Source organism: Prunus persica, chromosome G6, assembly GCF_000346465.2.
Source record: "Prunus persica cultivar Lovell chromosome G6, Prunus_persica_NCBIv2, whole genome shotgun sequence".
Classification (NCBI taxonomy): Eukaryota; Viridiplantae; Streptophyta; class Magnoliopsida; order Rosales; family Rosaceae; genus Prunus; species Prunus persica.
The window spans coordinates 11,961,240-11,986,866 of NC_034014.1; the positions used below are offsets into that span (position 1 = coordinate 11,961,240).

General features: G+C 35.7%; 1 protein-coding gene across 1 annotated transcript; it reads left to right on the forward strand.

The window, feature by feature from the left end:
- Positions 21,967 to 24,468, forward strand: LOC18775109 (protein FAF-like, chloroplastic). The gene is made up of 2 exons (XM_020566682.1): positions 21,967 to 22,152; positions 22,339 to 24,468. Exon 2 carries the CDS (start codon positions 22,395 to 22,397, stop codon positions 24,087 to 24,089), a length of 1,695 nt encoding a protein of 564 aa, XP_020422271.1. The 5' UTR covers positions 21,967 to 22,152; positions 22,339 to 22,394; the 3' UTR covers positions 24,090 to 24,468.

The window sequence follows — 25,627 nt, forward strand, 5'->3', positions numbered from 1 at the left end:
TATAGCACTCGTCGCTCAGTTAGCATGCTAGAGCTCACTAGCACAAAGCAGCGACAAGACGAACCAGTTGTTGACTACATCAATCGTTGGCGTTCATTAAGCCTCGACTGCAAAGATCGAGTCTCAGAGTTATCGGCTGTAGAGATGTGCATTCAAGGTATGCATTGGAGTCTGCTCTACATTCTTCAAGGGATCAAACCCCGTACCTTTGAAGAATTGACCACTCGTGTGCATGACATAGAGCTAAGTATCGCTAATCACAATGGAAGAAAGGAAATGGTGAGTGATCATCGAAATGACAAGTCGTCGAGAAATGGGGCAGACTCTTTGAGGACACGCATCTTGGAGTCAATGACGATCAGTGCTACTCCAATGAAGATTTCCACTCGAGGCAAGAAAGATGCGAGGAAGGCCGAGTCGACTCAAGATCAAGAACCACGACGACACACCCTAAAAGAAATGAAGGAGAAGAAGTATCCTTTTTCAGACTCTGACGTAGAAGGCATGCTGGAAGACTTACTTGAGAAGAAGGTGATTGAGTTACCTGAGTCCAAACGCCCTGAAGAGATGAATCATGTTAACCACCCGAAATACTGCATGTACCATCGTGTCATCAATCATCCAGTGGAAAAGTGCTTCGTGTTGAAAGATCTCATCATGAAGTTGGCACAACAAGGATGAATCGAAATGGATCTTGACAAGGTGGTAGAGTCTAACCATGCTACGATCTCGTTTGTCTTATCTGGTTCGGCACATTCGCCCTCACTTCAATCACTGGGGGCATTCTCTGAAACTCATCAACTCAATCCGTATGAGTGTGTTGGAGTGAAAAGTCAAAGTAGTGTCGATTCATTCGATGACGATAATGAAGGATGGGCATTGGCTACTCGGAAGAAGTTACATAAGAGTGCACATTTGCTAAGAACTCCTCGATCAAAAAGATTTGTAAGCAAAAGAAGTTCTCCTCAATCACATAAAAGGCATAGAGGAAATGAATTATCAAATATGAACAAAATGGTTCCAAAAGATGAACTCTTGAAACAAAGGTCGCCTAGCCCCATCATGCTACATGACTTCTTCCCCAAGGGATTCTTCAAGAATAATGCGTCGAGCACCTCCCGAGGTAAAAAAACGTAATGAGGATACTTCTCACTTCGCTTAACACAAATTCAACCAAACGCTCCTTCGCCAGCACGAGCCAAAATTGCATAAGGCACCAAATGCTCCTTCGCCTGCTCAAGCCAAAACTGCACAAGGCACCAAATGCTCCTTCGCCTGCACGAGCCAAAACTGCACAAGGCACCAAATGCTCCTTCGCCAGCACGAGCCAAAACTGCATAAGGCACCAAACGCTCCTTCGCCTGCATGAGCCAAAACTGCACAAGGCACCAAACGCTCCTTCGCCAGCACGAGCCAAAACTGCATAAGGCACCAAACGTTCCTTTGCCTGCACGAGCCAAAACTGCACAAGGCACCAAACGCTCCTTCACCTGCACGAGCCAAAACTGCACAAGGCACCAAACGCTCATTCGCCAGCACGAGCCAAAACTGCATAAGGCACCAAACGCTCCTTTGCCTGCACGAGCCAAAACTGCACAAGGCACCAAACGCTCATTCGCCAGCACGAGCCAAAACTGCATAAGGCACCAAAATGCTCATTTGCCTGCAAGAGCCTAAACTGCACAAGGCATCAATTGCTCATTTGCCTGCACGAGCCAAAAATGCACAAGGTACCAAATGCTCCTTTGTTCGCCTACTCGAGCCTAAACTGCACAAAGCACCAAATGCTCCTTTGTTCGCCTACTCGAGCCTAAACTGCACAAGGCACCAAAACGCTCATTCGCCTGCAAAAGCCAAAAATGCACCAAATGCTCACTCGCTTGTATGAGCCAAAACTGCAAACTGAAAAGAAAAAAAAAATTGAACTACGTCATGACTTAATCTCTTCTTTTCATAGAAGGGTACGTAGGCAGCTCATGAGACCACTTTGAGTTCAGTCACATAATAAAATAAATTTGGAGTTTCTCATTAGTTTGGCACTATTCGACTTCCAATTCACTCATCCTCCACTTACGTAAAGCCTAAGCACTTGAGCGGGTTATCATCAAGTCGGAGAGATGGATCAAACCCAAGCAGTATAGGACGTCTACGTTCTTCATTTGTCTCCGACTTACGTAATGCCTAAGCGCTTGAACGGGTAATCACTAAGTCGGAGAGATGGATCAAACCGAAGCGGTATAGGACGTCTACGTTCTTCACTCGTCCTCCACTTACGTAAAGCCTAAGCGCTTGAACGGGTTATCACCAAGTCGGAGAGATGGATCAAACCCAAGCGGTATAGGACGTCTACGTTCTTCACTCATCCTCCACTTACGTAAAGCCTAAGCACTTGAGCGGGTTATCACCAAGTCGGAGAGATGGATCAAACCCAAGCGGTATAGGACGTCTACGTTCTTCACTCGTCCTCCACTTACGTAAAGCCTAAGCGCGGGTTATCACCAAGTCGGAGAGATGGATCAAACCCAAGCGGTATAGGACGTCTACGTTCTTCACTCATCCTCCACTTACGTAAAGCCTAAGCGCTTGAGCGGGTTATCACCAAGTCAGAGAGATGGATCAAACCCAAGTGGTATAGGACGTCTACGTTCTTCACTCGTCCTCCACTTACGTAAAGCCTAAGCGCGGGTTATCACCAAGTCGGAGAGATGGATCAAACCCAAGTGGTATAGGACGTCTACGTTCTTCACTCATCCTCCACTTACGTAAAGCCTAAGCGCTTGAGCGGGTTATCACCAAGTCAGAGAGATGGATCAAACCCAAGTGGTATAGGACGTCTACGTTCTTCACTCGTCCTCCACTTACGTAAAGGCTAAGCGCTTGAGCGGGTTATCACCAAGTCGGAGAGATGGATCAAACCCAAGCGGTATAGGACGTCTACGTTCTTCACTTTCTTTTGAAGCACCTAAAAAAAAAAAGACGACGCAGCACAGCAATAGTATGCCAATATTGAGTTTGATGTTGCATGGTGGGAATGCGAAAAAAAAAAAGATTAAAAAAAAATGAAGAAGAGGAAGAATACGCTGACACAAGAACATGATGAAACAAAGAATGGGTTCAAGCCTACCAACAAGCAACTCTCACCACTTTGGTTGCTGAGAATTCAGATGATGCAAACTTCAAAGTCGTAGACCTTCTTGCCAACAAGAGGAGTTTTTTTTGCTGTTCTATTTGGTTGATCTCAATATTCATGAACATAGTGCAATTTAAAGAAACCAAAGACCATCAAAGCTCCTAGTGGTGCTAGGGTTTCTCATTCCTAGTTTAGGAAAATATGAGATTTTGTATCTTGCTTCCCAAGATCTTACCAATATTGGATATTATTAAGCTTAATAATATCACACAAAAAAAACAAAAAAACAAAAAAAAAAAAAAAAAAAAAAAAAGGGAAACCAACGTTGGAAATAGGTTTCAATATTGGATATTCTTAAATGATATCTACACACAAAAAAAAAAAAAAAAAAAAAAAAAAAAGGAAACCAACATTGGAAACATGTTCCAATATTGGATATTCTTGATGATATCTACCAAAAAAAAAAAAGGGAGAAAGGAACACTTCAAGCTGCACCTCCTACATGTGAGAAAGCACATGTCTACAATGCATCATGAAGTGGGGGCAATTTGTAGACAAAGAAATTTTGGTGCAATACATTCCATTGGACAAGAAAATAATTAGGGTTCGGTGGATTAAATTGTGGGCCCCTTAATTCGCCCATGTGGTGTGTGACTCATCAAAATCGGATTAGTTGTCAAAAATGACACATGGTGACATCCGACGGAGTGCATCAAACGGTTCAAGATGAAGACAAAATTAAAGGAAAGAATCTTCTGTGATTGACTTTGATTTAAATCAAATATTAATCAGGTCAATCAATTGAAGATAATCTGGTTAAATCGCCAGATTATGGGAATTGATTTAAATCAAATCAAAATCCCACAAAACAAGGTTTTAAATAGGGAAAGTTATTTAGGTCAAGCATCCTACAAAATCCTATAAATAGGAGGCCTCAAGACGAAAGAAGGGGAGAAAAAACCTAGCACTCAGAAGAAACAGAAAACTCTCTGCATTCTTCACCTTACTTTGGAAGAGCCACCAAGCACAACAAATACGTGCCGGTTCCTTCACCATAGAAAAATCCCAAACACCAAACAAGCTTCGTGCTACCAGTTTGATCAAGATCAAGTCTCTACGACCCTTGTATCAAACACATATTTTCTTTAAACACTTTGGAGATCGAATCAGAGGATTCAATACAGAGATTGTAACCCTAAATTTCATTAATACAATATTATTTTGTACACGTGTTCTTGTCTCATTTGTCGCAGGAAATTCGTGTTTACAGTCACCACGTGTATAGTTTGGACAATTCACAATGGCAATGAAGAACAATGGTTTCAAACAAAGTAACTTAGATCATACTTTGTTCTTGAAACATCATAAAGGAAAGATAATAGCTTTAATAATCTATGTTGACGACATGATTATTACTGGGAATAATAAACATGAAATATCTCAGCTACAAGACTATTTGGCTACTGAATTTGAGATGAAGAATCTAGTTGGACTCAAATATTTCTTGGGGATTGAGGTGGCCTAATCACAACAAGGCATATTTCTCTCTCAAAGGAAATATGTCTTGGACTTGTTGACAGACACATGAATGCTATATTGCAAACCTATAGACACTCATTTTGTTCATAATCATCATCTTGGAGAATACCCGGATCAAGTTCCAAATGCATTCTCCGAGTAAAGACCACATGAATACAGTTATTCGAATACTTAGATATTTGAAGTCTACACCCAGAAAAGGACTTATGTTCTCAAAACATGGTCATCTGAATATTGATGGTTACATAGATGCAGATTGGGCAGAAAGTATAACATATAGGAAATCCACATCCGGTTACTTCACATTCTTGGGAGGTAATTTGGTTACATGGAGAAGCAAGAAATAGAAGGTCATTGCTTTATCCAGTGCAGAAGTCAAGTTCAAAGGTATGACCAAAGGAATTTGCGAACTCATTTGGTTAAAGAGGTTGCTTACTGAACTTGGGTATAGACCTACATTTGTAATGAATCTATTTTGTGACAACAAGGCTTCAATAGCTATTGCACAGAATCCAGTTCAACATGATCGCACCAAATATGTTGAGGTAGATCGACACTATATCAAACAGAAGCTCAAAGCTAAAGTGATTCAGTTTCCTTTCTTAAAGTCCGAGGATCAATTGGCTTATATTTTGACAAAGGCAATTTCCAGTAAAGCGTTCCACAATTCATTGGACCATTTGGGCATTGGCGACATCTATGCACCAACATGAGGGGGAGTGTTGGCGTGACTTGTGGACCATTAACTTTCTTTCCTTACACACCAAGGATTCCCATTATAATTATATTTGATTTACTTTAATTCCTGATTTCCCACTGTAAATAGAAATAGGAATTTATTATTTACTTACCCATTAAAGTTCTGTTGTATAATAAACATGACCATCTACAGGGAGAAGAATACACAGAAAATTTCCACAAATAAATATTCTCTCATAGTTCTCGTATTTTAGCATGGTATCAGAGCGGGTTAATTGATTGTGCCTGAATTGGGCTTTTACCCTTACGCAATGTGTGGTATTCACATGTTGGGGCTTGAATGTTTACCCTTACACCTACCCAATACGTGGTGTTCACGTGGTGGGCTTAAATAATTGACTCCGATGTAGAATTGGCTCTACGTGTGGCCCATTATGTGGTGGTCCCACGTGAGGGGGTGTATTGAAGAATATAAGTCTCACATTGGAAACTTTACTAAATAAAATACAATATATAATGAATGATTCTATTACTAATATCACTGAGGCTTTTTGTGATAAAACCCCACACCTACTAGGACTTGTAGGTGGTTAAGTTGGGGACAATATCGATGTTGTTAGTAGTGGGCCGCTGACCCGTCTCTCTGAAATTTAACAAAACTTTTGTCAAACAAAAAAATTAACCTCAATTATTAGGGTTATTTTAGTTTCATGAATTAGGGCCTTTTTTTTCTTCTTCTTTTCATTATGTTGCCTAAGGTGTTTGTTGTTTCATGTAATTGTTGTTAAGCATTTAATGGTTAGTTTTTTATTTTTTTATTTTTTTTTTCATACAAAGTGATATTTGGGGAAGAGAAAATAAAACCTAGGACCTCTTGAACTACAAGCCCCTTGTCATTCGATGGTTAGTTGATTAATTAATAAAATTTGAGAAAATTTTCTTTATTCTCGTATTTTCTGATATTTTAGATGCTCTTATCCTTACATTCTCCACCTAAAAATCAACCATAATTATAAATAAATAAAAAAGGCTTTTTAATTGCCATAGTCTCTAAACTTATACCTGATTTGCATTTTGGTTCTCGAATTTGTAAAATAGTTGCTATAGTCCCTCAACTTCACTTTTGTTAGCAATGTTGGTCATGTCGTCATATTTTGTTAAATTTTCCTGCTAAATTTAGGGGTAAACTTATAACATGATCTAGTCCCCCTCACTCACACCGGCCACCATTCCCACCATTACTTTGTACCCAAATCCCTCATTTCCGCCACTACCACAAGAACAAAGAACAAAATTCAATTGCCTTCTTTTGAGTTTTTTTATTTAAACCCATCAAACATCCAAGGTCATCCGAGTTACACCACGAGATGTTCCCTACCTAGCCTCACAAGATATTTTCCCTACCAATTCCCCACCCAAGTATGCCCCCCCGGCCCAATCTCTTTAATCTTTACCAGATCAACTGAAAAGGCAAGAAAAAGAAGGAAGATAAACGTAAAATATGGTTGTGCCCATTAGAAAGAACGTAAAAAATACTTTTTTACTCCTAAATTTAACAGAAAAAGTAACGCAATTCTGCTAAAGGAAGTGGAGTTTAAGGACTACAATAGCCATTTTACGACTTCATTTACCAAAATACGAATTGAGTCTAAATTTAGAGACTATGGCAACAAAAAAACTTTAAGAAAAATGTACATTTCACAAGCTCTTCTTCTTTTGTCTCTTGTTTTTTTTTTTTAGGCTTGTTGCTCCATCACTCTCTATCTAAAAAGCCCTAGCTAGAGCAATTAAGGACCCTAAGAAGGGAGCATGTGCACACAAAATGCAACAGACATACTCATAATGGAAAGTCATAACCTCACTACCAAGTTCTTGGTGGTGATGTCTTATCCAAATCACTGATCACATAATCAAGCCAACAATTAATTATGTCTACAGATTTTAGGGTGGGAGGGTGGACAAGGATTTGACCGCAGCATCCCATTTTCTTTGCTTTAAGTTGTTGCCTCCCCTCCTCTATATGTTCCCACCATTTCAAACTTTTTCCTGGTCTCTTGGCTTCTTGTCTGATTTTAGGTCATGGCTTATCGAGTAAGATTCCAAAGATTAGTTGTATCACAATAACAATGTTGGATTTTCCATCACCAACTAACCCCATTTCTCTTTTCACTATATAATATTTTATGGCTCAACCTTCTTTGTTGAGGCCAATCCCATTGATGTATATAGTGGCATAAGATTTTTCCAAGATTTGTCCGTACAAAAAATGGTACGTACGTCATGGTTCACCACCCCCAATGTGGCTTTAACATAGCTCGCTTTGCCACAGCATTTAGCTGTGTTTGCATCATTTTAGCCATGAAATCAACGGTGGATGATGAGTTAATAAATACTTTTATTTTCTGGGTTTGTGAAATGACCTAATTCAAGAAGCATATGTGTGTGTATATATATTTGTATGACGTGTCCTAAACCTTTACAATGGTATCCATTCTTAATGTCGGGTGTCGTCCACCACTTGATTGCCATTCGTGCGTGTGATAGAAATATGTAAGTTGATCCACCAAGAATAATAAGTGAAAATATTCACATAATAAACCAGTTGCAATCGAATCCTACATCTACATGAATCATGATTGCGCTATTACTGTCTCATGTAATCGATTGGACATGTCCTGCATGTAAAACTTTTCCTTCATATATATGTTTGCCTTATCTAAAATCTCCAGAATCATGCACAGTGCCTTGCTAATGAGAATTTGAGGTGCAAAATATATGATGCGAATGAACCGCCTATAAGAAAGAAACTTATTTCATAGTAATCACTTGAAGATAATGTTATCAATGACTTCAATGCTATTCCTTAGTTGTAGGAATTATAAGAAATTATTTTTTTATTCTTAATTGATATTTTGATATTGATATTTTGATTAGGTAAAGCTTTTTGAATATATATATTAATGAATTTGCATTTGTATGGGACGTATAGTTAGAGGCAGAGCTAAAATTTAAAACTCAATTCTAATTAGTACTTTTCTCATCTACTTTTTTCTATTTTTTTTAAATACACACACGATCAAAGTATCATGGAAGTTCGAACTTTAGACTACTGATCTACAAATTAAGGTCTTTTACCACTGGACTAAATCTCGTTGGCTAAGTAGCTTTCTCATCTTAAAAGAGAGGGAGGGCGGCACTTAATATTGTGAAATACTTTGGTTTTACATTTTATATTTTTCATATGTACATGTTGGAGAAAGGTGGGGTGACCAAGGGCACTGCAGTACCTAGGGTATAAAAAAAAATTAGGCAGTATAAAAATGAGAAATCAGGAGCAAACGGGTCATTTGAAAAAATTAAAGACTTTGGGGAAAGAAAGATGAGGGAGAAAAAAATACATTGCATCAGCAGCTAGAAAGAAAAAAAAACAAAAACAAAAACCTCTTCATCACATGACTTTATATTTAGTATTTAGCTTTTTTTTTCAACTCACGAGAGGTGATATTTGAATTTAAATTTAAATTTTTCAATAAAGTGTGGAAAGAACTATCACCAAATAAATTGTTTTTTAGTAAAGTGAGAAACGAAATATCATCAGACCAACAGAGGTGGTTGTAATGGTATTACTAATATTCGCATTTGCTTCATAATATCCCATAGCATAAAATTCCTCTATTGATATCTCTGTCCCTTTTTTTTAGTACAATAAAATTTGACTTTTTTAATTACGTGTAAAAACTAGATATTTAACACTTCAAACCGAACTATAGCAAGAGATAATATTGTAGACTCACGACAAGAAAGCGAAAGATGGAGGTCAGTTTCTGGATTGGGAAATTGGAATTTGATACACCAACATTTTCTTGTAATGGGCAGACAGCTTTAGCTAGACGTATGATAGATATAGAGAGCTTAAGACATCTTTGTAGGGCTCACTACACACTATATTTCAATGATCCGAACTGTCTAGTTTTTAGACATTTTTTTCTAAAATAATCTATGCAAAAAATAATTTGAATCCGAAACTACCATGTTCGTCTATTTTGTTGGTCACAACTTGATTCCTTAATGATTTCTGATTTGTTCAATTTTTTGAAAGAATGATATATAATTGAAGACTTGAAAAATAAACGATTTGGATTGTTGAAAACAGATTTGTAATGAACACCAAGGGATATACATGTATGTATATGTATATTTTTTAAACCATAAAATATATAAATTGCAGCCAAAAGAGAAAATTCGTATCGTGGTCTAAACGCACACTTGTAAACTAGGCAAACAAAGAAACAAGGCAGAATATACCAAGATTCTGCTAGGCTGGCCACCAATACCCTAGTGGTGTTGTTGATGGCTCATTCCCATGATTAAAAAGGCAACCCACGCCCACCGCTGGCCACCCCATCATGCTCGGCTAAGAAGGGGCTTGGACCACGCACCACAACAAAGCCCCTAGCTTAAGCCAAGCAAAACCTAGCTAGTGACGTACCCCTCCCATACTCATTTGGCCAAGTGGCACGCTCTCATTCGCCAAATTGTCTCTCCAACCGTAGAATATTATGAATGAAAAGGGGGGAGGGAATTCTTCCAAACATATTCTGGCATTTTCCCGCTCTTTTTTTCTTTTTCTTCTTTCTCTTTCTCTCTTTATTTCGTTTGTCTTTCAGTCTTTGTTTCCGTGCCACCAGATAGACCATGTAATAATGGGGGAAGATCTTCTGATGAGAATATCAAAGCCTTTGTTATAAAGCTTCATAAAAGCAAAACTTTGTTGGGGCGAATATCTTCTCCTTTCCGTCCTTTTCCCCCTTCTCTCTCACACATACACACCGTCTTTTCTTTTTCCCTTATTTTTTTCCGGCAAAATAAATTATTTTCCAAGGAAGTTTATCATCCAGCAAGAAAGTAAAGGGAAAGACTGGAAGGTGTTGCATCTACTGATGTCCTTTTTGCTGAATATATATATTCTCTCGTTCGAATGTCCGCACATTATTATCGTGCGGATTCTATTATAAACAGAGAGAAAAGCAAAAACGAATAATAGAAAATACATAACATTTGCACAACAATAATATGCTGAGGTCTGCATAAGAGAATTTATATATATATATATATATATATCTTTTTCTTGTTTAGCCACCAAGTGTGGTGGTGTTTGCTCAATTCACCAAAACTACCCAATTAATTCATACGTTTTGCTCCACTACTCTAGCTCAACAATATTTTAGGGTTCAGTCTTTTCTTATTTTTGATTTCAGTGTTTACTATATATACAGCCTTTTATATATGAATATTAATAATTATTAATAATCTTATATTACCATTATCATATATCGTAGTCATCTTGGTCAAACAATCTAACTATACGCGTATGTGGATAATTCTCAAAATAATTGAGTCATATCCTCTATCAGTGGCTGACTGTTATGGCAGAGATTCCAAGTTTCTTACTGAAAGTGAAAGAAAATTAAAGTCATTTCCCTATCAAATAAAGAAAATGAAAACAACATTTAACATGGATGTGTATAAAACCAAACAGCAATAGATAACAAAGAAAATGACCCAAATGGGTCAGTCCCAAAGTAGATAAACAAATACGAAATGGTGTACTGCCCATCAGAAATTCAATATCAATTCAAAGCAAAATACAACAAAAATTATATATATATATATATATAAATTTTCTCCTATTGTTGACATTATTATAAACAAGGACGAAAGCAGAAGGTATAGGTTTAAAATAAGTTGGCCGCAAAGAATGAAGAGGCTCTCTCTTAGTAGATATCCAATATGGATTATTGACCAATATTATCCATTATTTTTTCTCTTCGCGCAAGTGGGAATCACAGACAGAACCATATGCCTCTACTCTTTCCATAACGCTTGGTCCCCCTTTTTATGACATTTTTTTATTTGGCGAACCACGAGTAGTACTACTCGCCACCTCTAAAGTTTCTTTAAGCATATGACGTGTCCCATTGCCATTTGTTCAATTGTGTTCCTACAGAGCTGCCACTGCCACTTACAAATGCTATTTTAGTTGACGATGTCTTTTTTTTTTTCTTTTTTTTTTTTAAATAAAAAATTTAGAGGGAGGGGAGACTATCTCGTTCCAGGGTCAGAACATACTAAAATTTTTTTGAGGACTTACAGAGAGGTCTTAGCCCTTCTTTAAACCTCTTCAATCATTATCAATTAATTTTCGATTAGATATTCACATTCTAATATGGCAGCAGAGCATATTATCCACTCTCTAATATGATAGCAAATTATTTTCAAAGCACAGCATAAGCAACTTTTTCTAAAAATGACAGCAATTCCAAACTGAACCTTAAAAATATGAATATAAATATAATTATGTACCTATTTATATATTCAAAATCATCTACCTAAGGCCTAAAATAAACAGTCCATCTAAAACTTGGTTTGAGATTAACAACATATGGAGAAGGAGAACGTCCAGATGGATCAGATTACCCATGTGGCCTGCAACAACATTTTGCTTCTTATATATGTGTTGAAGAATGCGTCTTTAATTTCTGCAACTAAATAGAAGCTTTTGATACAAACGATATTCTACTCTACTCTAATATAAATTAAGGGAAGAGATATTTGAACTCGGATACAGAGTAAGAAATACATTCCGCTCTATCTAACTTGGCAACCAAATAGAGGCTATTAAATTATGTTTCGTTATTTTTGGTACTTAAATATTTATCTTGAGTAAATGTTATATGAATATGTTTGAGTCTGACAATTCATATATATTCGTGGAGGATGGCATGGTAAAGAAAAGCTTTCTAGCTACCTTTGATAGTGTGGATGGATGATTCTTGCTACTAGGTAATGCCACTTAAAAGTTTGTTTTTCTGCTTTTAGTAAAAGCACTTAGCAATGTCATCTTTTATGGAAATATCTCTACTTTCTTTTTGTTAACATCAGCTGATTAAATAAATAATCAATTTGTTCACATTGGTTATAGATATCTTAAAAGGGGAATTGAGAAAAGAGGAGCTAGGTTTCCCACATGCTAAAGGATTAGCATGCTACTTATAACAAAACGGTATTTTTAATCTTTCTGTACTATGGAAGGTTGGCCCTCAAAGGGAAGGTTCTTCTTTCGTTACTATATATTCTTTGTTCTTTTGGTTTTTTGTTTTTGTTTTTTTGGTCTTTCTAATTGGTCCACCATATGTGATGCAACACATTATAATAACAACAACCGCAAGAAAATAAGGACACGAAAAATTGATAAACTTTAATTTTAAAAAAAAATAAAATTGATAAACGTAAAGGTAACCTTATCGCTCAAAAAGAAATTAATCGTAATAGGAAAGCCAAGAAGGACGAAATTACCTTTTGTTTTGAGAGAGGATTCACACCCTCCATACTTTATTTAGGGATTACATATGGGATTGTAAACCACAATACTTTTTTATTCTAAACTAACTCGCTCATATGTGTGCCAACTGGTTTTTTATATATTTATAATCTTTTATTTTTCATTTTAGAATTGAGAGAAAGAAATGAGTACTCTAGTTGTGTTAGTTGATAATAAGGACCATGTTCTCATTTTGTTTTTTTGTTTTAATTTTAATTTTTTTAATATGAAAAATTTATAATTTACTATATTATATATATATATATAAAGCAAAAGGCAGAGAATGGTGAAACATTCAAAATACTAGAAAATGTCATTGGTTAATGCAAACATTAAGAATTAAAATTATTAATTAAATGAGGATAACATGGTAAATTCACACTTTTTCATATTAAAAAAATTAAAATTAAAAGAAAAATCATATAATGGATCTTATTTTTACGGAACACAACTGTCCATTATCTTTTTTAACTCTGAAATAAATTTTTTTTTTTTTTTTAAAAGGCCTATCGCAGGAGCCATTTCTTAATATTTTCATCATCTGTGGACATTTTGTGGTATATATCCTAAATGTTTCACCATATCTGCCTCTGTTTTTATATATTAGTCTCCTAGCACATGCTCACGTATGTACCAATTAGCCTTTTTAAAAATTATTATGAAAATATGCAAAAATGGTAATTTATTATATTATTTTTATTTCTTAAAATTTTCATTAACTGGGTACATTTTGTGGTATTTTAAATGTTTAACCATCCTTTGCCTCTGCCAGAGAAAAACCAGCAACTGAGACACGTTTTCAATTCCTTAGGGAATTTTCCCTTGGAACCATCCCATTCGTATCTTCCTAGCCGATTTTTTGCTAGGCTTTTGGCTCCATTCTATTTTGCAAAGTTTGTCTCACCCCTAGTTGTTCTAGGGTCTTCCTACCAACCTTTTCGGTTAGATATTTTAGATTTGTGTAGATTTATCTTTCTTTGGCCTCTAATGCATTGTGCTAGAAGTTTTGGGGTTGATGAGGTGGTTCTCCATCTGATTTCTGTATTGAGGGATTGAACTATTTGGGATCCTGTGATTATGTGTCATGGTGGAAGTTAAGCAGTATTTGCTTGCACTTGAAGGTATTTCCTATTCCAAATCCCGAACTGTTATAGAGTTCTTAGCTCTCTCATATGATCTTCTTGCATCACCAAATGCAATGGTTTTATGGATCCTTCAATTTTCTAGTGAAATGGGTCTTCAACATGTGAAATTGATTTTGCTCACTGTCTTGTAATGGTTGTATTTATTGTTTCTATCTTATTCTATTGGTTGCAAGAGCTCTTTGTGGGGCAATGTTCTTCATCTCTTGTATATATCTTGTATTCCTTTCATTAATATTAGACAGCTATTAAGAGGACTCTTTTGATGGATGGAAGTGTAGGGTGTCATTTTAGTTAAGCCATTGTGCCCACACAACACGCATTTATAAGATCGGACGTTGACTTCATGAAAAATAAATTAAAAAAATCCAACATGGGTCAAAAATACCTTTAGTTTTGAAATTTTCTGACATGAAGACTTTCACATTCTACATAACAAAAAGTTTAGGGGGTGTATCTAATTCATACTTATTAAGATTCTTTTTAAGTGAATGACTTTCATAGAGATGACAAATTCTTAAATATTTTTATAGAGTTGATAAAAGTCACTAGTAAATTGGCATGACTTTTGCTCTTAATAATTAGCCTTAAAAGTATGGAAAAGTCATTCATTTAATAAGCTTTTTAAAAGTCATTAACTTTTTGAATACCACCAAACTTTTAAATACTTTTTAAAAGTCATAACTGAATACTACCAAACTTTTAAATACTTTTTAAAAGTCACAATTGAATACCACTAGACTTTTAAATACTCTTTAAAGTTTAAATTGAATACCTCCAGACTTTTAAACTCTATAAAAGTCATTAAAAGTTTGAATTGGATAGAGTTTATAAAAAAAAATATATGATTAATCTCATATTAAATATATATTTTTATATTTTATATTTTTGGTGCATGACGTACCACCACAAACACAATAATGCCTCTGACTTGTTTAAAGATTAAACCAAGTGCGCTTGCTCTTAAACCGCATCATTCACTTTTCTTAATTGATGTTAATACATTAATTATAAAGTTCTTCTCTAATTTAACCGAAAGAGAATCACGACGACTGATAAAGAGGTACTTATGTGCTCCATGTTGTCAAATTAATATCATTCTAGTGGCCGTTGAAACCAAAATACAAACACCCTAAACCTCTAACGCAATAGTTAATTGTGTATAGAGTTTAGGTCAAACACTAATTAAGCACCACCTTTAAACGTTTGGATGTAAAGCAAATTGATTAAAGTTGCAATGGTCAATTAGCTATAATGATGCATCATAACGCAATGCCTTTATGCCTACACAAAAGATAAATTTAATAGGATGACGTACAAGATCGAATAATAATTAACGAATAATAATCACACTAATGATGGCCTTAATCACATATGGCATGTCTTAACTAGGTGATGTATGTAGCCTGTCATGTGGTACGATTTCCTACTGCAGCATTCCATTTCACATTAGCCTTGAGTTAGAGTTCTCTACTCCTTGTTATACCACAAGAAATATAATCGATCCTCCGTCATGGCTCTAGCCTAGTAAAAAAGGACTTTGATTTGAAGACCACTGGTATCAAGTTCGAACCCCCATGACATCCCTTAGGAGTATGTGTGTGTGAGACAGAAACCCCCGCTTCCCTTGTAGTTTAGATTATCGTTTATATTTAAAAAAACAAAATATATAATCTATGATCAAAATTAAATTGGTTATTACCACCTAATTTAATTATTTTTTAATATAAAACATAATAGTAAACCCTAAATGCTTCTAAAAGGAGACGAATATCGAAAGAGTAATCAAGGAGCTGCTAGAAAGTTAACAAAAGAAAGTAATCACATTAATCTCAACTTTTTAATACGATTATAATTTCTTTTGTCTATATTCAGGAGTTATCCTTGTAAAAGACAAATGTAAAATTATTTAGTCAAGTTAAAATCAATTAGGGTTCGTTTGAGTACTGATTCTGGATAGGCCAATAATCACTTCTATGAAGAATTACTTTTCTATAAAATCACTTTAAAACACTTAAAGTGATTATATGGAGAAGTGATTATTATCCTATCTAGAATCACTCTTAAACGAGCCCTATATGGAGAAACACAGGTGAGATGTTTTTGTCAATAAGTGATTTTGGGGCCAGAATTACTCTCAAACGAGCCTTTAAAGTGATGGTATAGAGAAAGTGATTTTTCATAGAAGTGATTATTTGTCTATCCAGAATTATACTCCAAAACGAGCCTTGACATATATACATTAAGAATAATGCTACTCTTACCACATTTGTATACCACATCTTTTATACCATCTTATGTGGCAACTGAGGTGGACGGCCACATCAATTAAAATGATTTAATATTTTTTTTATGATTTATTTTAGTATTTATTTTTCTAATTGCTTTAATTAAAATACACTTCATTGATTTAATTAATGTGACATATAATATGGACATGTCACATCATGTGGTACAGAAATGTGAGATAAAAATATAGTAAGTGTAGCATTACTTATAAATTAAATATCTACTTTTTGGCTGCCAAAATAAAAATATGAGGAAGAACTTATAATTTCTTTTAGTATAAAAGTTTTAGATTATAATTAATTAATAATAATCACAACCGAAAGCAGAATTCCGATTCCGTAGTTTATCGTAATATTATGTTCACGAGTCAATTACGAATCGATCCATCCATCCAGTTGGAATATGCTCAACGTTCGAATGGTTAATCAATTGTAATTTTTAATTTTAACAGTTGTTATTCTAATTAATGTTCTCTCTATTTTTTAATCGATCATTCCATAGTATGTACGAATTCTTCACTTTTAACCAATTTTGTATTAGCTCGTCAGCCGACTAACCCAATTAAATAACCGGTTGACTTGATAGCTCAGATTATAATGAATTTTCTTTTTGTTTTTTTGACACAACAGCAATAGTGTTTTTATTAATGAGAAAAAGGAGTAACCAATACAAAAACCAAACTATGTCCTAAAGGATTAGGTTAGTACTCTACACCAAACGAAGCGTAGTGGTCGTTGGTTTATTGAGTTAGCCTACCTTCTCAACTGCAAGTAGAAAAAAAACCTTGTCTCTGATAGTCTCCCTTCTCCCCTTAAGATCATATCCATAAAAACTACAACTTACAATCCTCAAGGAGAACATCAGAAATATAATCTGGTGGCTCTTCAAATCAAGAAACCGTCGTTCATAACTTATAATTAATTTTCTTATGTTATTACATATAATTTTAAAAAAAAATTTGTGGAATATGTAAGGCCCATTATTATATTTTTGGCTCAAAATTATACTCTTTTTTTTTCGGATAAGAACTATACCTTTTCACTTTGCTGTGAATGAAGCTAAGTTCAAATTTCTCCGTCATTAATTGACCAAGTTTTTTCCCTTTTAAAAAAAAAAAGTTATTCCTCATTATTTTATGGTTTTAAATAAATGAAGAATTAGGATAAGCAGTAATAAGAAAATGATACGGCCAAAGATGTTGATTGAGAAACCAATAAACCCTGATATATATCCATAACCGAAGTGTCATATTCTTTTCACCTTATCTATTTTAGCATTCATTTTCTTTAATTATAAAAATATTGTTTGTAGAAAATACTCGTGGAGAACCAGCATCACAAGTCACGACCACTTCTTCAATGTCGTTTTGTTACTTTTGTTTCCAATAATTTTTGGTCCCTTGTGTATGTTGTATATATACTGAAAAGAATGCGCACTGAATCTTCTATTTTACTCTCAAAATATTTGCCACTCGGTTTCAATTTTGGTGCGTTTGAAATTAATTTAAAAGGAGCTATGCTACATATACTTTCCATCACACCCCTTGGAATGGGAGAAATTGGTTGGTAGAGGGCGTACCAACCTAAATTCCACTCAAGTTCTTGAAAAAAAATGGACCTAAATATGGATGTAAGGATAAGTATTGTAGATTGAGTGGTCAAATAATATTGGATTTAAGTGATTTATTTATAGAGATGATTTTTGAATGAATATCTACAAAATAAACAATTTGAATTAGTAAAATACAATGCGGATTGTGTCTTACATGGGTGTCTTTCAAATAAGGTTATTTAAGAAATCCCTCAATAGAAACTATATATATACAGTTGTTTTCTCATCCGAATATTCGCACGTTATTATCGTGCAGATGCCATTGTAAAAAAGGAGGAAAGCAAGGAAGGATAATATAAAATACATAACATTCACACGATAATAATGTCTTGACGTCTGAATAAGAGAATTTATATATATATATATATATATATAAAATAAACTTTCTTTCGACGGAAAGGAACCCCCACACACATATACAGACACAAGCAAGGCAGGGCCTAATTATTTACCAATAACTTTCTAGTTATCTCCTTATTAGCAATCAAGAAATTATTATTATGTTGGAGTGATGCAAGTTGACCATTCCCACGAACCATTCCAAAACCAAAAGGCCAGAAAGAGTCCACAGATAAGCGTTGTAGGTTTGAGTGGCATTGCTTTATAGGCAGACAAAGCGCATCCATGGTTCCTCTTTGTCTTCCTCGGTTTGTGGCAAAGCATAATACTTCATTTTTCTATGGCTCTCTCTCTCGCCCTCTCTCTGTCTTGATATATGAAAATTCCTTTTAATTTCCACGTCATAATTTGCAAGAATTCTAATGTAAATCTATGAAGAAGCCACTCCTGGACTAGGAGTGGCCTTGGCCACGGGTGCCCCTGCCCCCTCTTCTAGATCTTAGACTTAAAATTAAATTAGAAATATTTATGTCTAATATATAATTTTTAAATATTTATATATACTTATATTTTTTATTTTGTTCCAATTAACTTTATAATTCTAACTCCCTCCATACCATATATGCTTTAATTGTACTCATCAACATCACAGCCTTTTTAGCATATATGAGTGGTGGACGTATCGGTCTCTTCTCCATCCATATACGTATACACAGAGGGAGAGAGAGAGGGAGAGAGAGAGGTCATGTTTTTTTTTGCTAATGCTATTTATTAATGGTGCTACGTATGCAAAAGGGGTCCAAATATCTAGATGGTGACGGCTTCTTATTGTTTCCACATACATTATTCTTTGTTATTATTTTATAATATATGATGAGATTCTTTCTTTTTCTCTTTTGTATGAGCTTGTGAGATCAGGAGGGTTTCTGGCCGCCCAATCATGTTGCGCTATCTGAAAGTGATTCCCTTGCTTCTTCCTTAAGCCATTTTCGTCCAATCAGTGTCATTTTTTGCATTTCCTAATTGGTAATATTGCTTATAATGCATGGTAGCTAGCAGTGCCTTTTTTTGGTGTCTGCCCTTGAGTGGGACTCTGGTGGAACTTTACTCACAATCTTGTCGTGTGGTCTTACTGTCTGTCTTTAATTATTGCTATTATGCATGCATGAGTTTAGTTTATTATAATTAATTAGCTGCTTAAAGATGCTGAGCAAATATTTTGTCATGGATCAAAGTGCACGACTAACTTTTCAGTAGTATATGTACAGATATGTATAACAGTGTGTTTGGACTGAAGGAAATACTCATCGAAAGAGGAGCCTCGGGGCTGATGCCTTCTTCTTTTATGCGTTTTTTTATATAGAAAAAACTGACTTGGGCAGAGTTATTGAGTCCAATCGGTAGACAGTACTAACAAAAGCCACAATTTTGCCATTCTAACTTTCAGAAAAGGTGGAAAACCTATTTTTATTAGTAAATTTGAGATTGCCACACATGTTGTAACTGTGGCTATAAAATCCCTTTTTTAAAGAACCAAAAAAAAACACTCGGATATATAACTTAACCACAACATGTTGACCAGTGGTTGAGGCGTTCCTAAGGCCCGGTATGCTCCCAGCTTGTCCTGGGTTCGATTCTCACTGCTGGTGAATCTTCTGATTGTGGCCAGGGGTGAGTTAAAACGCGTGTGTGAGTCTTCCCAGCCCTCGGAGACGGTGGATTGCCGTGGTTCACCACTAGCTAGTCCCCTGTTTTAGAAAAAAAAAAAAACATATATTCACAAACCACTTAACAACTAATTTTTGTTAATTAATTACTGTACTCGGCCTTTTAGCTAGTAGGGGTCCCAAATTATATATTAAAAAAACCATATATGAAATGGACTTTAGAAACACACCCAAAGCCCATTTACAACATAACAAAGAGACTTTTAATTTCTTATAAATTACAAAACTATCATTTTCTTAAAACACCTCATAAAAACACCCAAAACACTCAATAGGGTATCAAAGTAATTTAATAATCAAAATTAAATTCAATAGGGCAATCTATCATTTTTTCGATTTTCCTGAGTTTGTTTATAGAAATTAAATGATGTGGGGTTTATCTATATCATTAATTAGTGCTATGAATGAATATATGACTAAATATCTCTAATTTTAAACACATAATAGTGCGACGGCAAGACATAAAATTAACTTTCCACTAAAACTTAAATTAAAGTTACAACTAAAAATTCAAAAAACCTCAGCAAAGCAATAGATTGGATGAATGTTTATTCTGAAAACCCTTGTTATGGCTACAAGAGGGTGGCATCCTTCTCAAATTAGGGGAATGCTAGCAACCTTCTCTCTAACCTTCTCTTTTGGACCTTCTCCCTTCTTTGCTTGACACGTGTCACTCTCCTTACACATAACACAATTCTATTAATTATAGAAAAACTAAAAATTATATTTCCATATTTGCCCTTGAAGCTAAAACGTCTTCTCTTTGCCCTTGAAGCTAATATATTTGTATTAATTAAGGTGCATATCTACTATATGTAACAGGGAACTTATAATTGGTGGACCTCAGACATGCATGAATATTTTGCTGGTCAAGCTACACAAGATGGTATTGTTATAAGAGCTTTTTATTTATTTATAGAATTTTTATTTATTTATAAGAACTTTGTTTATGCTTGTTTGACCAATTGAATTTTGTGGTAATAGGAACAGTTGATACATATTAGAGAAGATTTGCATATGAAGTCTGGGAAGATGAGTAGTGAAGTCGTATACCTTTGAAGAAGAGAAGTGAAGTGAAGTCTGGGAAGATTAATCATCTTTTGTTTCTACTACTACTAGACTCTGGAATTTTTTTGGGAAGACTTTAATATTATATAAAGATTTCACTATTTGGTGTTTTGTAACCGTTGTTAATATTAAAATGTGTTGTTTTGTTTCTACTCAGATTTGGGGGATATTTTTGTTTATTTAGTAGTATAAGAAATGCAATCAAACCCTTTGTGTTAAAAAAAAAAACGAACATTACTTCTTTTAAAAACAAAACAGACATTTTCTTTAAAAAAATATAATTGACATTAAAATAATAATAATAATAAAATGATAAGAAAGTTGTGAAATTGTTTTTGAATAAATTGAATACATTTAATAAGGGTAAACTTAGAAAGCAAAATTTAGCTTGTATAATATATTAATGGCATTGTTTTATGTGTAAGAAGAATGACGCATGTCAAGTAAAGAAAGGAGAAGGTCCAAAGGAAAAGGTTAGAGAGAAGATTGCTAACATTCCTCCTCAAATTATGTCCACGAATTTCATTAGAAATTTTATACGAATATTTTTATTATCTAAACTGCTTACTTATGGACGATGAGAGGTGAGTGGTAGCTAGATGTCATCATAGTCAACGTTGGTTTCAATTAATTTTAGGGAGCCCTTTTTTTTAACCTCAATTTTCTTAATACAAAATAATCTTTGATGAGGGAGAGGAGAAAGTAGAATCGTACGATACACTACTGTAGTATGATAATATGACCATGTGGTATGCTAGTATAGTAGTATGAGCACTATATTCTAACAAGTGTATAAACTATATCATTTGACTATATTACTGTTCTATCTCTCAGCAGAGCAAGAAACAAATTGAGAACATCCTCTTGAGGTCCAAACTCTAAATTTTCTCAAGTATTATCCACCCACTTTTCTGATAAGGGGGGAAAACTGGAAACAAAATGGGGAAGGGACTTTTCTCATGGGTGGCGTATGCGGGCCCCACTGCACACGGTTCTAAAGCCCTTTTGGCTCCCTACAAATACCCACATTCCCCCTTCCCTGCTTTGCCATCAGATCAGCCACACCCACTCCTCAAACATCACCTTCATAATCCCCCCCCCTCTCTCTCTCTGCTATTATTATTCTCTGCAAAGTCACAGCCCATCAGTGGTCTCTCTGTTAGCAGAAGAGACCTCTGTTGGATGCTTTCTTCTGTTGTTTTAGTTGCCTTCTGAATCTGTCATCAGGTAAATTTGAATTCCCATCTGCTCCCCAGCTCAGCTAGCTTTGTATTTTCTTCTATCACATGCATGTTTTATGTATATCCACCAAACATATATATATTATAATTTGCTTTGTAACTTGAAATTTGTTGCAATGTTCACCAACTTGTTTCGCTGATTGTGTTGTTTATGTTTTGTTTCTTTTTGCAGCTAATTGAAGCTCTCATTCTTCCCTTATAGCTACTTGTTAGCTGATTTTGGGAGATATGTCTGCTTCTCTCAGCAAGAGCCTAACTCGCTCACCATCTTCTCATTTCATGAAGAAGAATATTATGGAGCAGGAAGCCAGTAAGGTCATCGTTGAGAAGCTGGGCATCGTCACGATTCTTGGCCCGTCTGACTCCGAAAGAACCAAAGCAGCTTCCCTGCGACGAACACTGTCCGCGGACATGTCCTCCAAGAGATGGCTGGCTCAACATGGTTTCTTCCCCATGAAAAAGATTGCATCCTCTGAAGAACTCTCCGCCTCAATCGATACGCAGGACAACACTTCTTCATCGTCAGAAGACGAAGATCGTTACCAAGAAAGGAAGGGGAAGTTCCCTATTTGGAGCTCACTTGATGAAGAAGATCAGAAGAAGAAGATGAGCAAAGCCGAGGCTGAGAAGAAGCAGCAGGGACAACTCGATCTGTGGAGCTCAATTATATGTCAAAAGGCCAATGAAGAGGCCAACAAGGCGGTTGATACAGCAGCACCTTATGTTCATCCTCTTGTGAAGAAACAATCAAGCTCCTTGACTGTAAAGAGCCTTGAAGTGTGCACTGAGAGTCTCGGATCGGAGACTGGCTCTGAAGGGTTTTCATCGTACCCTCCTTCGGAGACTGGTGACATAGAAGTACTGGATAAAGAACAGGAAGAAGATCGAGCTGAGGTTCCACGACAACAAGAAGAAGAAAAAGAAAAAGTACCGGTGGCACAAGCATTTGACGGGGAAGAATTTCGAGTTGTCAAGTACAACTCTGCTGCCAGTAAGAAGTTGCCTCCAACTCGATCATTCCCTCCGCCCCTTCCGTCTTTTTCAGGATGTGACGGGACATCTGTTCGCATGAGGACTCATCGCAACAACGGACGAGTAGTCCTTGAAGCTGTGTCCATGCCTTCACCGAATAACTTCCGTGCTCAACGCCAAGATGGTCGCCTTGTCCTCACTTTTCTTGCTACTACTCCAAGCTCTTGTGAGGAGACTGAGAGTGAAGAGGTTGTTGATAAAGAAGAGCAAAGTAGAGAGGAAGACTTTGAGGAGAATTTTGTGAACTTTCAGGAAGGAGGGGAGGAAAAAGAAAGTGAAAAAAGTGATGATGATGATGATGATGGTGATGATGATGAGGAGGAGGAGAAAGCAACAAAAGAAAATGGAATCAAAGAAATAGAAATTGTGATGGAGGAAGCACCAAAAGTGCTAACAAGTAGGGTGACAAATGTTCACAGGCTAGCACTAATGATGAATAAGCCCATTGGGTTTGCTAATAAGACCCATGGGTGGGCTAACAAGTTCAATGAAGTAGTGAAGTATGGAGGGGATGATGAGGAGGTGGAAGTAGTGGAGCCAACCCCACTAGCAAAGTCACTTCCACCCCGGCCCGGCCGCGTGGCACGGTTGATACCAAAGCCACCCGCGGCAGCAAAAACAGCGGCAGCAGCAGGCTCTTTCAACGCTTACGAGTACTATTGGCGCACCAAGTCCACAGCAACAGTGGCTCTTAATCCTCTTCCACAAGCAACGTCCCAATCCCTCAAGAGCAATGGCTTTATGTCCAAGAATCAAGTGGCAAATGATCAGCAACAATTGCTCGTTTTGAGAGGGAACAAAGGGGATCACTTGGCTCCTTTTTCAAAGGGTTGCAAAGAACCTAGAAGGTCTCTTCTTTTTTGGGAGCCTTATTGCATTGCCACCTCTTGATGATCCAAATCCTCGTAACCCACTGTTAATCCAAATCCTTGATTACTTACTACCCACTATTAATTTACTCGAACTATCCCTCTCTGTCTTGTTCCCTCCACTCTTGTAGGGTTTGTGTAGTCAAATAAAGAAAAAGAAGAGAGAGGGAAAATTTGATTTAGAGGATCAAACTATGATCACAGAGAAAGAGAGCAGATTTCAACAGTACGTGTCACATAAATGATTTATATATATAAATCTCTCGGTTATAGTAGCTAAAACAAAATCTTAGCGTCATGTTTGACTTGTTGGACAGTCTTGTCTGTTTGTTCTTTTCAACTTTCTTTGCTTTTGTAAAACCTAGCCAATGGGATTTCAATATGGGTTGTTTCTCGCCTAATTCGTCTTCAATTTGGGAACATCATGATCTACTGCTCTTCATATGTGCTTCTCTCTTTTGGGTTAAGCTTATGAGTATCAATATATCCGTATAACTAAATATAGAGCTAATATATATATATATATATATATATATCAATTTAGACTATATCCAACAATATCTTGATGGCATTGTCAAGATTAACTTTGGTAATCAACCCCCACAAAAGTCAACAGTCCAGTTACAGAGTTACCCACACCAAATCAATTCCAAAGACATGTTACTGCTAGACATTCCTTTGTTGCCTCTTCCTCTACTTTAGAACGAGACCTAGAGTTAGAAAAAGCAATGATTGATTTAAAACTAGAATCCTTAAGAAAAACTTCCCAAGTCACTCATCCTGTTTATGGAAAAACCCCAGTCTTAGAAGACAATAAGTCTGAGTCCTCCGAGTCACCCACTCAATCTGATTTCATAGTCAAAAACTCCCCAGTTGACAACCAATTAAGAACTCTGAATAAAAAATTTCTAATTAACTGGAAAATATTAGAAAATCATTTACATGCTCCTGAGAACCGAATTAGACGAAATAATTATCACACAGTCATCCCTGATAGAGTCAAAAGACAACAAATTTTTAATGATTGGAAAGATAATATGTGATCTGCTAAAATTGAAATTTTTTATCTTGATTTCGTAGAAAGCCGACATATGCCCAATGAGTTAAAAACTTTAACACAAGAGAAATGGGAAAAGATGGATCACACTAAGATTCTCGCTAGTCACCCCCTTGTTGAAACAATCATTATTAACCATAAGAAAACAAAACTAGTAGCAAGTCCTTTCAAAGTCGCTAATCCGGAAAATAAGATGTTAGTCGAGCAAAACAATTATACCAACCAAAATCTAGTTGTCATAGGAAAACAATTAGATAAGATAGAAACAAAAATCGATAAGTTACTCTCCAGTGAAGTCAAAGCCAAAAATGAGAAACCATTAGTTACATTCCATGATTTAAAGTCAAGCCCAACTTTCAAGACAAAAGAAACAATGATAAAAATTAAAAAAAATGTTAGAAGAATTAACACCAGTCAAAAGAAAAGACAAGGAAAAAATTGAAACTAGTAATAAAGTTCTAGGATCCTTCCAATTACCCCTTACTTACGATAAATCCTCTGAA